Source organism: Selaginella moellendorffii, unplaced genomic scaffold (genome assembly GCF_000143415.4).
Source record: "Selaginella moellendorffii unplaced genomic scaffold, v1.0 SELMOscaffold_2, whole genome shotgun sequence".
Lineage (NCBI taxonomy): Eukaryota > Viridiplantae > Streptophyta > Lycopodiopsida > Selaginellales > Selaginellaceae > Selaginella > Selaginella moellendorffii.
The window spans coordinates 1,305,554-1,318,565 of record NW_003314263.1 but is presented as its reverse complement, the minus strand read 5'-3'; the positions used below and the strand labels follow the sequence as shown (position 1 = coordinate 1,318,565).

Below are 13,012 nucleotides of genomic sequence, written 5' to 3'. Positions count from 1 at the left end.
GTTGAGGCTTGGAAGATTTTCGACAGGATTTCCTCTCCTAATACAGTTTGTTGGAACTGCATCATTCTGGGATATGTCAACAATGGAAAGAGCAAGTTGGCTCTGGAGATTTTCGATCGTATGGGAAATTCTGCTGCTCGGGATGCTAGGACTTATGTTGCTGTGCTCTCAGCTTGCACTTCTTTAGCAGCAGAAGCTTGAGGTGGTGACTGCAGCAGATGGTTTGACAAGGGAAAAATCATTCATGCACAGGCTTGTTTTGATTCTTTCGTTGGAAACACTTTGATCGATCTCTACGGACATTGCGGTGCGATGAAGCTGGCTCGGATGCGAGAACTCTAGTTGCAGCACTGACGGGCTGTGCTGCTTTGGCTGTTGAACAGAGAGGAAACTCCAGGAGATGGTTAGAAAAGGGAGAAGAAATCTATCGGCAAGCACTGGAAAAGAACTGCTCCGACAACTCCTTCGTGCAGAATGCGCTGATTGATCTTTATGCGAGGTGCGGCTGCATGGTAATGCGGTTTCATGGACGATTCTTCTGCAAGGTTACGTTGACAACGGCGAGAGTGCGCTCGCTCTGAGGCTTTTTGACGGTATGAGTTCGACAATCCCCAACGCTAGAACTTTCGTTGCTCCACTGACTGCTTGCACTTCGTTAGCAGCGAGGGCTGTGGGAAGCTGCAACTGGCTGAAAAGAGGAAAGTCGATTCATTCCCGGGTGAGACGTCACGGGCCTGCTGCATTTTGCCAAGCTTGGCATACATATCCACCAGCGTGTTCTGGACGAAAATGTTGTCGCAGCAGCTGCTTGTCACTCGACAAGATGAGCAGCTGCAGCGTGGTTTTCTGGACTGCTCTGATGCAAGGATACGTTGATAACGGGAAGAGCGAAGTCGCACTGAAACTGTTCGAAGGCATGGCCGAAGAAGCTGAAGCTCCTCCGGCTGCTAGAACTTTCGTCACTGCAATCACAGCCTGCACTGCTTTGGCAGCCGAGCAGAAATGCTTGAATCACTGGTTAGAGAAAGGCAAGAGGATTCATCTTCAAGCAGTGAGGAACAGATGCTGGGACGTTTACGTGGAGACTGTAGTGGTGAATCTCCTCGCCAAGTGTGGCAGTATGGCGGAAGCTCAAGAAGTTTTTGACAAGATGGTGAAGCGGAACGTTGTTTCATGGACGTGCTTGATACAGGGATATGTCGACAATGGGAAGAACAAACGAGCTCTGGAGGTGGTGTGTGAGATGGATCTGAACGGGGTGACAATGAACTCTGCGACATTTGTAGCTGCACTCACGGCCTGCGGAAGTTTGATGGCTGCTGGTGAAAGAAAAGCGGAGCAAGAACAATGGATTTCACTTTAACACGCACCTTGATTCATGTATGGCTGTATATATATACAACTTCAATCAAATCGGAAATCACCAGAGATCTGATCGCTATTCGGACTGTTTCTGATATAAATTGTCTTGCTTGTTGTGTTCATCATTATTCTTACACTCCCCCTTCAAGTTGAGGGCGCTTGACACTCCAAGTTGATTCCTCAGCTTGATGAATGTGAACTCTGAAAGTGGCTTGGTTAGAAGGTCTGCCAACTGATACTGTGAAGGAATGTATTCCAGATGAAGATCTCCGGCTGCTACACGTTCTTGAATGAAGTGATGCTGCACATCTATATGTTTTGTACGAGCATGAAACACAGGATTTTTTGACATGGCGATTGCACTTCTGCTGTCGCAATGTAGAATGGTCGCATCTGATTGTTGTTGATTGAGTTCTCCAAGTAATCGAAGAAGCCAGATGATCTCCCTTACTGCTGTATTGGCAGCTACGTACTCTGCTTCTACACTGGAAAGAGCAACCATCATTTGCTTCTTACTTCCCCATGAAACCGCAGCACCAGCAATTACACAGCAAATTCCAGAGGTTGAATGTCGTGTATTCAAGTTGCCAGCCCAATCTACATCGCAATAAGCTTGAAGAACAAGTTTGGACTGACCTGAGCATTTGTAAACCAATCCATGAGCAGCTTGTCCTTTCAAATACCTCAAAACTCTTTTTGCCATTTGCCAATGACAAAAACTTGGAAACTGCATGTATCGGCTGAGGAGACCAACGGCAAAGCAGATGTCGGGGCAAGTCATGTTGATGAGATAGAGTAGTCCTCCAACAAGCAATCGGTAGACCGAGGGCTAATCAAATAAATCATCCATCTTACTTCTGAACTTGATGCCAGTGATGATTGGTGTAGCCACAGATTTGCAACTTGTCATGTTGAACTGGTTGAGAAGCTTCTTCACATATTGGCGTTGTGTGAGGATGATTGTCCTGTCTGCTTCATCCCTGTCAACTTCCATCCTAACAGCTGCCACACAGCTCCTAAATCCTTCATCACAAACCTGTTCATGAGTTTGATCTTCACATCCTTCAAAACAGTGTCATTGTTGTTGACAATCAAATAGTCATCCACATAAACTGCCATCACAACAAAGTGATCACCCTGCTGAAGAAGATATAGATTTCCATCGCTGTTCAACCTCTGCATAATGAGACCCATAAGAAAAGAATTCAAATATTCATACCACTGATGGGAAGCCTGCTTAAGGCCATAAAGAGCCTTGCAAAGCTTGCAGACGAGTTCAGAGCGCTGTGATCCAAAAAGCTCAAAGCCTGGGGGTTGCTGCATAAATATCTCCTCCTTCAAGTTCCCATTAAGAAAGGCTGTTTCATGCTTGTCTACTTCACAATTGGTGAGAACATCTCATCAAAATCCACTCCAAGAATTTGTGAATATCCTTGAGCAACAAGTCTTGCCTTGTAACACTAAACTGATCATTTCTGTGAAGCTTGAACACCCAATGCGATCTGACAACTTCACATCCTTCAGGAGCTTCCACCAAGTCATAAGTCTGGTTCTCATCAAGAGAATTCAAATCATCTTGCATTGCTGAAATCCACTTATCTGCATCAGGACCTTGAATCCCCTGCTTAAAGTTGACTAGTTCAGAAGCTATTTCTATTGCTGCAAAAGACCACTGCTTGGGATGAGGTGCTTTGCTTGATCATCCAGATGATGTTCACCCATAGTTCTCCATGTTGAATGGTAGATCATGTGTGAGCTTGTCGACTTCTCCAGTTTGTGCACGATGAGCAGCATCGCCCTGTTCTTCAGGAAGAAAAGATCCAGAGACTGGTGTTGGATGATTGTCAGCTGAAGGAGATGAGGGATAGATGATTGTTAGATCATCGTCATCTTCATCAACGTCTTCAACACCATCCCAACTCCATTTCACATTTTGATCCGAGCTTCCTTCGCAATCTTTATAGTGTTCCTTCATCAAAACGAACGTCAGTGCTTACAAAAATTTGATGATTACCAGGCTGGTACAGGCAATATCCTTTTGAATTGGAGTCGTATCCAACAAGAAATGCCAGCTTGCTTCTGCTCTCCAACTTACCGAGATGCTCATCAACCCTTTTTGCAAAGCTTAAACAACCAAAACACCTGAGATGCACCACTGATTGTCTTTGACCAGTCCAAAGCTCTTTTGGGATCTTGTTGGGATTGCGAGAATGAGGGAGGAGGTTTTGAACGTGCACAGCTGATCCAACTGCTTCAGCCTAGAGGAATTTTGATAGTCCTGATTCTTGAGGGAAGCACCAAACTGTGTTCATGATTGTCTTGTTCTTGCGCTCAGAGACTCCATTCTGTTGAGGGGTATGAGAGCAAGAGCGTTGATGAAGAATTCCTCGTTCAACACAGAACTGCTGAAAGGACTTGTTGATGTATTCCCCTCCTGAATCAGTACATAAACAACCAACCCTTTGACCAGTTTTCACTTCGGCTTCTGCTACAAATTGCTTGAATTTGCTGAAGACTTCATCTTTGTGACAAAGGAAGAAGACGTCCATGTGCCTGGAGAAATCATCAGTAAACATCATAAAACACTTTGCACCATTCTGAGCAAACAGTCGCATGGGTCCATAAATATCTGAGTGAACGAGCTGCAAGGGACGAGTGCTTCTGATCACAGCAGGTTTGAAAGTACAATGGGTTTGCTTACCAAGAATGCAAGTGTGACATTTCACTGAACTTTGAAGAATGTGGTTGTTAAAGCCATCCACAAGCTCCTGCTTCTGCATACGCCTGATGAGAGGGGGATTGGCATGTGCAAGTCGAGCATGCTAGAGAGAACTATCTACAGTCATGCACATCTCAGGAGCGTTCAAATTTTTTCCAGAAGCTATCTCCTTCTCAAACATATCTAGGAAAATGTAGTAATGGACGACCATTTGCAAGACCTTGACATTGATGTTTGGAGAAATTCACATCCAAACCTTCATCCATAAACCTGGCTATAGAAACCAGATTCTTCACTATCTTTGGAACATACCACGCATTCTTCAAGAGTAGAGACTTTCTTCCCAGTGGAACTCGCACATCCCTAGTTGCGCGAACAGGTAAAATGCTTCCATCTCCCATACGAATGCACTTCACTTTCGCAGCACGCAACTGCATAAAGTTCAACCATCTTTGCATTAGGTGTCTCTCTGAACCTAGTTTTTCAGAAACGTTTGAAATTACTATCTCAGATGATGCTGCAAGTTCCTATATTTCCCCTTCGTGAGCATTTACTGCGAGCCCTATGTTCATGTGCTGCAGCCAAGCTGCAACTGGGCAATCCTTGGAGTAGTGTCCTGGCATCCCACAGGTCCAGCATTCCTGTTTGTTCTTGCCCACAAAATAATCTCAAACTGCTGCTTCTTTACCAGAATTCCTTGAATTGTGCTGCTGCTTCTGCGGATTTCCCCTAAACCTGCGACCTCTGCCATCCTCCTCTTCCGTGGCCTCCTCTGCCTTGATGATTTCCAGCCCACAGAGCTGAATCAATCCCTGACTGATCGCTTGATGCAAAAACATTTGATGTAGATTGTGAGATTAAAACATGAGAAGGCCTCTGATCAAAGTCCACAATCAAACCTCTCGCAGCCAGCTCTGAGCATAAAGTTTGCTCAGCTTGTTCAAAGTTGAGTGACATCATGTGAACGGTAGGGACAAAAGAACTAAAAGAAAAATCTTGTATGCCCTCGCAAAGCACCAAAACTTTCTTGTTTTCGTTGAATGCCACTAAACTGCCTTCAAGCTCCATCCACAGGTCTTGCATCTTGGCGAGGAACTCTTCAAAGTTCTCGCCTGGATGAAAATGGGTCTCACGAATGCAAGTCTCGACCATGCTAATCTTGGAGAGGGAAAGAACAGCATACTTGTTGTGAAAATGAGCCCAAATCTCACAAGCACTCTTATGACGCAAACGCATCATAAGGGCATCTGCAAGCTTAGAAAGAATCAATTCTTTTGCTCGAGATTCCTTCTTCTCCAGCACAGCCTGTTCCCAGGATCAAGCTGTTGTCGAGCTGCTGCAATAGAGGCACGAATTGCCTCTTCATCCACGACTTCTCCTTCCACCGAAGTTGAAGCTCCCAACGCAGCAGGGGTTCGTCGCATATGGGCATCTGCAGTGATTGTCGATGGTGAAACGATTTCCCAGAGTTCTTCCATCTGCAGCACACGCATCACTTTCTCGGACCAGGTGTTGAACCCTCTCCTCCCATCAAAGGCAGTGACTCCCTGTAGCAAGATCAATCCAACTTTGCTGCAGCTCATGATGTGAGACACAAAGAAAGGAGAAGAAAGAATTCAGAAACTGATCTCTAATACCATGAAAGAAAAGCAGAGCAAGAACAACAGATTTCACTTCAACAGCTGGAACTGGTAAGTTCTTCCACAGGGAGATTCAGAGCTGCGGGCTGGAAGAGGATGTTCCGGTGGCAACTTGCTTGGTGGATTTTTACGGGAGATGTGGAAGCATGGAAGCTGCGAAGATGGTTTTCAACTCGATATCTGCGAGGGATTTGTGCAGCTGGAATGCGCTTCTGAGTGGCTACAGCCAAATGGGGGATTGGAAGCAGAGTTTGGAGATGTTTGAGCGTATGAAGGAGAAGTCAGGAGTCGTCCCCAACGAGATCACGCTCACTCATCTTCTTTCGGCTTGCAATCATGGGGCTGACTTGCAAAGGCAAGGATTTCCTGGAGGAGATGCAGAACAAATACGGAGTGATTCCCAACATCATCCACTACAACTGCATTGTGGATCTTCTGGGGCGGGCGAATTTCCTGAGCGAGGCGCTGAGATTGGTGAATTAGATGCCGATCGAGCCTGACTTGGACTGCGATTCTTGGGGCGTGTCACAACTTCACAAGTGGAAGAATGTGGAGGTGGGGAAGATCGCGTAAGAGAGATTGGTGGAGCTGGATGAGAAGGATCCGACGGCTTACGTGCTACATCTTTGGAAGCGTGAGAATGGTGGAAGAACGCGATCGGGTGGTTTGTGGGTGATGGTGATTGTGGACACGAGCGTGTCGGAGCTTGATGCCGTTCTTGAGAAGCAAGGGGAGGCGAGGGGAGGCCGTTGTTGATCCTGTTTGTGGGAGAGATTGTGCCGTCGCTTGGACGCAGCTGGTGCCCAGCTGAAATTTGATTGATTGAATGATTGAATGATTCTGGGATGGATTGAATCAGATTGTGTGCGAGGTGAATCTGTGATCTACGAGGAATTGAGAAGCCGACGACATTGGTGAGAGTGAATGTGGGCGACAAAACGGCATGGCGAGTTTCTGATCATCCTTTGAGGATTGATTCACGGCGTCCACGCTCGTCCGCTGGGAAAGTGGTAAGGTTAGGGATCGATTGGAAGATTACGAGGCTCACTTGCCAGACAAATTCCGTCAGCTTGTAGCTAGCTCGATAAACTAAACGCATCTCACAATTCTGTTATGATTGTGCCTTAAGTCCTAAACTGAAGTTTTATGTAAACTATGTACACCGGGTTCTAGAAGCTAGGAAATGGCGTCTGCAGCGGCGGCTGGGGCAGTCGCAGCGGTGGCTGTTCCGATTGAGCCGTATGCGATCTATGGTAGGGAGGTTGCTGCTGCAGAGGTGGAAAATGGCGTGTTGGACGTACCTTCGGGATTTTTGGGCGATGAATCTTTGCATCCGCTGTGGGTTCATCCAAACTACGACCTTCTGGAGGAGTACATTCAACTGATTATGGCCTCCGGAACAGGTACTCCTGTAGATGCAAACAAGGACACAGCACCCAAGAGGCGGAAACGGGTACGGAGGTTCAGTTTTCACCTTGTGGGGACGCCTGGGATTGGGAAGAGCTACTTTGGACATTACTGGTTGTACAAGCAAGCCAAGCTCAAGAACAAGGTGGTGTGGAGGACCAAAGGCGACAATCCACTCTATCTGTGTTACGACTTCTCCTTGGAGGATCCCCTGGTTTCGGTGTCACTCGCCTATGTGATTCCACCGGCCTGGGTTATGAAGAGCATCTGGCTGATAATCGACGGTGAATCCAGGGGTGTAGCAGGGCATTACGGCCCTCTCCTTCAGTGCGTCTCCCCAGGCAGGCGTGGCTATCACGAGTGTTCCAAGGACACAGGCATCCTTTGTCACCTTGAAGCTTGGAGCTTGGAAGATTTGAAGGCTTGCAGAGATGAGCTGCAGTTGGAATTCAGTGACCGTGACATCGAGCAGCGCTATGAGATCTGCGGGGGCCTGCCGCGTTTAATCTTGGATGAGCAGATGTCTCTGGCCAAGTTGAAAAGTGAAATGGACAACGCGGCGTCAAGTGCTAGTGACTGGAAGGCAGTAATCGGGCATGCAGCTGGGGACGGGGAGAAACGTGCGGACTTGTCAGACTATCTGCTGCATTATAAGCTTCCTAACGTGGTGGATTTGAACGAGAGGTACTGTTACAGGGTGACAAAGAAGGAGCTGTGCTTTGGCTCGGAGTATATTGAGCAGAGGGTGTGCGATCTTTACGAAGAACAAGGTTTTGAAGCAGTCAAGGATTTCTTCGACTTCTGTCAGGAAATTCCTTCTGCCCAGTCGTTAGCAGGCAAGGTTCTCGAGAGGCACTTCCACAAGACGGTCAGAAGTGGAGGTGGAGAGTTCAAGATGAGGCCACTCAATGGCCCAAGCTCAAGCTGCTCTCCATCTATTTCTCTTAAGCCACAGCATTTTAGGCGGTTGCGACGCTGGGAAATCACAAGCGACATCCCGGTTGATGAGAGGGGCACCAGTTCGGGGCGGAGGAAGAAAAAGCAGGTGGACAAAGCTGGTTTCAATATCTACATGGACACAGCTAGCACAGAGGATGCAAGGCGACCAGGGGCCGAGGTAGCCACTGGCCTAGCAAGCCTCCCAGAGGCTTGTTTTGTGGAGCCGTATTCTGCTACTCAGAAGGCCTTCGACTCACTATTCACTCCCGACATCATCTTCCAGGATACCGTCTCCCGGAATCATAAACTCTTCTGGTCGGCAATATGGGAGGTGGTGCAAGAGTATGATATATGGCATGAGAAGAAGCAGCTGCCCATCCCAAGGCTCTACAAGCTCATCTTCGTGGTTCCTGACTCCAAGTTCGACACCTACAGCCTTCAAGAGTATAAGAAAGATGATGGCGACACGTACCAGCAGGCGCTACCGGCGATGTCTCGAGTTCAGCAGTTTGTCATGGCTTTCCCATGGAAGTAGACACGCAAAGTTCGCTTTTGGTTTTTTTTTTTTTTTTCCTTCTCTTTTTTACTTCTAGTTTTGTGTGTTGAGCTCTTGGAGTTTGCTATTGGTGGACGTTGGTTTTATGATTCTGAGAAATCATAACCTCGAGCTATAATGTTTGTTCAAGTGAAAGGAGATAACACTTCGCTCACTTCGGTTTGTCTGCGGATGATGTCTTTGAGGCCAACATGAACGTCACAAGTGATCCGGACAGACTCTTCCCTGGCGATCGGATATACATAGCAGGATGCAAGAAATGCTTGGTTCGTTATGTTAAGCTCAGGACGTTCAAAGCTCGAACTTACACATCAGCTGTGAATCGACTACGAGGTGAGCCTGCGTAAGAAATTCGAACGATAAGGGCAGGAAGAAAAACATTACTTCACACCTGATGCATAGTGTAGGCTGGAATCACTTGGCAAGAGGTCCTGAAGCGGAATCCGGAATGAGTCCGACATTTCTTTGAGCTTGGGCCGAAGTTTTCTAAATATTATTTTGCTAAACACCAAAACCTTCAAGTCTAAAAACGTAAGTTTCAATTTTCGTGTGTGCAGAATATTCTGGGAATTTTAGTCCTCATTAGCTCTAAAAAAGCATATTTTTTCAATTTCAATGTTTCTGTGCTGTGATTTTGTTCATCAAATAAATTCAGAGTATGTGGTACCCTAAACCAACAGGTTTTGCATGGTAATGCTATTTTTTTGGACTGTCCATCTGATCAAGTTTTTTTGCCACTCCATTATTACATCCATTTCGCCTTACTTATTAGGGTTAGATGTTCCATTTGGATTCACTATACTCGACAATCTATATCATTCATCCTCACTTTAGTAGTTAAATCTTACAAGATTTGGTGAAGATCTCAAATTTTCTTATGGGTATGTATAAAATCTAAGCTCTGAGTTTATTTGCAAGTTCTACTGAAATCTTTATGAATCAGCCAGAGTCCATGAGCTTGACACCAAAGACAGAGATTGCTGGAAACACAGGCCCAATTCCGAGTTCATAGTAAGGATCATACGTTTCATCAAAGGCCTCATGAGGTTTCAAAATACTTCGCTGGGAGATTCTATCTCTTGTAGCTTCAGAGGGGTCTTCTGATTTCCCAAACCTGACGTGCAGATTCTAATCAGAGATCTGGAGCAGCTCCAGCTCCACCAGCTACACATTTTTTTCAGCGTCAAAGGAGAGGTGCCTGACTTGCTCGGTGGACTCCATTGACTCCATGGATACCACGCTTCCAGCTCCTGCAATCTCGCATTGTGCTTCATCCTTGCAATGTTTCACTCCCACATTAGGACTGACTGATTGAACAAGGAGAATATTCTACTTGTAGTTTGGCAGGATTTGTAATTTGAATTTTACATTCGGGCTTAGTTGATTGTAAATTTCGGATTCAAAAGAGTTATAATAAATCATTGGTAGCCTATATGAATTTGTAAATGATTCATTCTTGTTACGGATATGTGTCTCAAATGCCCGGCTGGATCGTTATTGTATTAACATAGTTTCTCTAAAAGACACCTAACTAATTATAGTTTGGTGACATGGCAGGAGTCCTCGTTCACTTAATACTTACTTAGTAATACTGGTAATACTAAGGAGCTGCCTTCAAAATATAATTGTAGTCTGAGCTGATGTGGCAGGAGTCCTGCCACATCAGCATGTCACTCCCAGGCCCCTCACAATCTGGAAGCCCCAGTCGTGTGATCCACAGGAAGAGCGTGGGGGGTGTATAGGAAGTAACGGAGGGTATAGGCCTTTGGAAACCAAAAAAAGAGACCTCCTTTTCTGGAAACTGAAAGTGGAATTAGAAGCCTCTGTTGAATAATTGTAGTCTGGAAGGGAGACTGAGTCTTCCTTGGAAACAAATTGTAATATGGGAAGTTGTGGAGAACAATTTTGCTTAAATGAGTTTCATATGAACAAAAGACATGGACCAGGCAGGGTGTGGAGAGCAGCTCTGGCTAAGTGAAGACTTTGTTACCAAATCCCTAAAGTGGGAGGTGGCAACCAAGGAGTTGGTTAGACTATACCGTGAATCTAGGTGAGGTGTGTGGGAAGAGCTGTGATGTCCCTGATAGACCCGATTATCTGATTGTTAACACCTAGGCAATGAAGACACATTGAGGATGGAAACCCGATGCAGACCTTGTTGTATAAGGTTCCCACTTCATGCTCGCTCGGTAGGGAGTTAGCTCTAGCTGCTCATGGTTAGGAAATGTTACGTCATGAGGCCTTCAGTTGGGTGATTTTTTCGGAACCAGTGTCGTGGTTAATACCAAGTTCGTAAGTTGGATTGTCCAGTAGGCTCCAAGGTTATCGTGTGTTCCTAGGATGTGACCCCATGATGGCTCTAGTACAAGGTCTGGACTTAGCATGGTGGCGAGGCCTTAGAGTCGCCTGGGGCTAGATTGACTGGACCAAGCGGCTGGTTGTTACAATTCTTCTGGGTTCATAAAGCAGCTCAATCTAATCTGCAAATGGTCAAGATGTGATGTCTTTTCTTAAAATCAAACTGGTCACTATTCATATCAAGCCAAAAATGTTAGTAGATGCATGTACTATTGATTGGGCAATATGTAGAATGAAATTCAACTTGTCAAAAAAAGTTTAGTCAAATCCATAATATATTAGATTAAATTCCAGAGAATAGAATCTGATGCTTAATAAGGTACTCCAATGATGAATTCGACATTTTTTATAGATTTTTAATATGCAAAAGGTAAATTATTCATGCTTAAATACTGCAACGTTCAAGTTATTTTAATTAATAATCGAATCTGCGAGCTTCTAGCTTGAAGTCAGCAAAAGAACTCTTTCAGAATCCATGGCTCACTTTGGATGGATTCACGCTGCAGTCAACTCAAATGCGTAGTCCGAGCCCGTGACTATTTTCCTGAGCAAAAAAACGCCAAGATCTAAGGTCTCGAGAACAAAACTACGATGACTCACCTCAATCTCACGCTACGAAGCTCACAGTTCGCAAACCTAAATCGCACAAGTGTAAGTACCAAGCAAATCTAGCATCCAAACACGCCGCTTACACTGTCTTGTTCACAGCTTCGTCGCCAAACTTTGTCACAAGGTTGGTCAGAAAGCCTGCGTGGGAGACGACGGCAATCTCCTCCTCTCCACGACTCCATAGCCTGCAAGCTTGATCAGAAACTTACAACAGCTTTCGCAGACTGCCCACGTACCATTCTAGAAAAGCTCTCGCCCTTTTGTCGAGCTCCTCTTCTAGTTCTCTTCTGTCAGGCTTCCACAGCTCGTCCTGGTCCTGTTCGATCTGATAGAGAAGAGAAACAGAGTTGGATCAAGTCACACAACTCGATCGAGTCGAATGATCCTTACGTTCGAAAAGCCAATCCCTGGAAACTGAATTTCGGATTTGCTCCTGGGACTCCTCTGATCGCATGGCATGGTACCCTGTTCATCAAAACTTCGCGTCAACTAGCTACATTGACAGAGAGAAAAAATATGGGAGAGCCAACATACCAATTTCTCCCTGCAAAGCTCCAGTGCTACGAAAGGAGGGGAGTTTGCACTGGAGATGGCTGGTCGTGGACACCGTCCAACGTTGTCTACCATCAGAGGAGCTGCTAGTTGATCAGTGGTATCAGTGAAATTCCCTCCTCCAAAGATCCCAGATGCAGTTTGGAGCGTCCTGGAAGGCAAACTTAGAAGAGTTCTCGAGAGGAGAAATCACACTACCGAGTCAAGGGCGACACCACAACAAGCTCCACTCGGTCTCTCAATCCGGAAATCCTGAATTCCCTGTGAAGAAACTCAGCCTTGAAGGAGAGCGATCGATCATTTACCAAATGAATGGAGCAAAGGGAAAGGAAAGGACTTACTTGTTCCCATCCAGTAGCCGTGAGGCTCGCGTCGGCGTGCTCGTAGTAAATGGGCATCACAGCAGCTGGGGAGGAGGAGGGACGAGGAGGCGCTGGGGAAACGATGCAGCACAAGAGAAGCCACAGGCATCGAAAAGCCCTCAAGATGTGCTTGAGCGTGAGGCGCCGCCATCTCCCGTCCAGGAAAATCTTCCAGGAGCTCCTCATTTGCAGTAGAATCTCACCTTGGACGTTGTGGAAGGCCTGGCCATGGCGCACAAGGTGTAGCACCTTGGAATCCATCCCTCTCTCTCGCGAAGAACCCTAAAAACGTCCACTAATTTTAGCATTGGCCCATTTCCGTACGTTTGGGGTTTTGGCGCTAACTTGTACCATCCATCGTTTGAAATTTGGGTTTTATTTTGCATGCCTTGGTTGCGGAGCGATGGCGCTGGCGATGGTTTGCGCGATGGCGATCGTCTGCGTCGCGATTGCGCCATTCTTGCTCAGCGTCGCATTCGACGCGGCAATGGCCAGGGAGCCTACGCGA

General features: G+C 46.2%; 3 protein-coding genes across 3 annotated transcripts; 2 read left to right on the top strand and 1 right to left on the bottom strand.

The window, feature by feature from the left end:
- The first annotated feature begins 595 nt into the window (after positions 1–595).
- LOC112351619 (pentatricopeptide repeat-containing protein At1g31430-like) lies at positions 596–1,363 on the top strand. The gene has a single exon (XM_024689820.1). It carries the CDS (start codon positions 596–598, stop codon positions 1,361–1,363), a length of 768 nt encoding a protein of 255 aa, XP_024545588.1.
- Positions 1,364–6,904: 5,541 nt separating this feature from the next.
- LOC9660806 lies at positions 6,905–8,617 on the top strand. The gene has a single exon (XM_002962816.2). It carries the CDS (start codon positions 6,905–6,907, stop codon positions 8,600–8,602), a length of 1,698 nt encoding a protein of 565 aa, XP_002962862.1. The 3' UTR covers positions 8,603–8,617.
- Positions 8,618–11,366: 2,749 nt separating this feature from the next.
- On the bottom strand, positions 11,367–12,807 carry LOC9661999 (phosphoglycerate mutase-like protein). The gene is made up of 8 exons (XM_002962395.2): positions 12,484–12,807; positions 12,341–12,420; positions 12,125–12,293; positions 11,981–12,055; positions 11,827–11,915; positions 11,674–11,775; positions 11,582–11,617; positions 11,367–11,525 (listed from the first exon to the last, which is right to left on the bottom strand). The coding sequence occupies exons 1-8, from the start codon at positions 12,763–12,765 to the stop codon at positions 11,477–11,479; spliced, it is 882 nt and encodes a 293-aa protein (XP_002962441.2). The 5' UTR covers positions 12,766–12,807; the 3' UTR covers positions 11,367–11,476.
- Positions 12,808–13,012: the final 205 nt, after the last annotated feature.

Coding starts and splice junctions, on each gene's coding strand:
- LOC112351619 (XM_024689820.1), top strand. CDS start 596: ATGAGTTCGACAATCCCCAACGCTAGAACTTTCGTTGCTCCACTGACT.
- LOC9660806 (XM_002962816.2), top strand. CDS start 6,905: ATGGCGTCTGCAGCGGCGGCTGGGGCAGTCGCAGCGGTGGCTGTTCCG.
- LOC9661999 (XM_002962395.2), bottom strand. CDS start 12,765: ATGGATTCCAAGGTGCTACACCTTGTGCGCCATGGCCAGGCCTTCCAC. Junction 12,294..12,340: donor GTGGTGTCGCCCTTGACTCG/GTAGTGTGATTT, acceptor TTTGCCTTCCAG/GACGCTCCAAACTGCATCTG. Junction 11,526..11,581: donor CTTCGTAGCGTGAGATTGAG/GTGAGTCATCGT, acceptor TTTTTTGCTCAG/GAAAATAGTCACGGGCTCGG.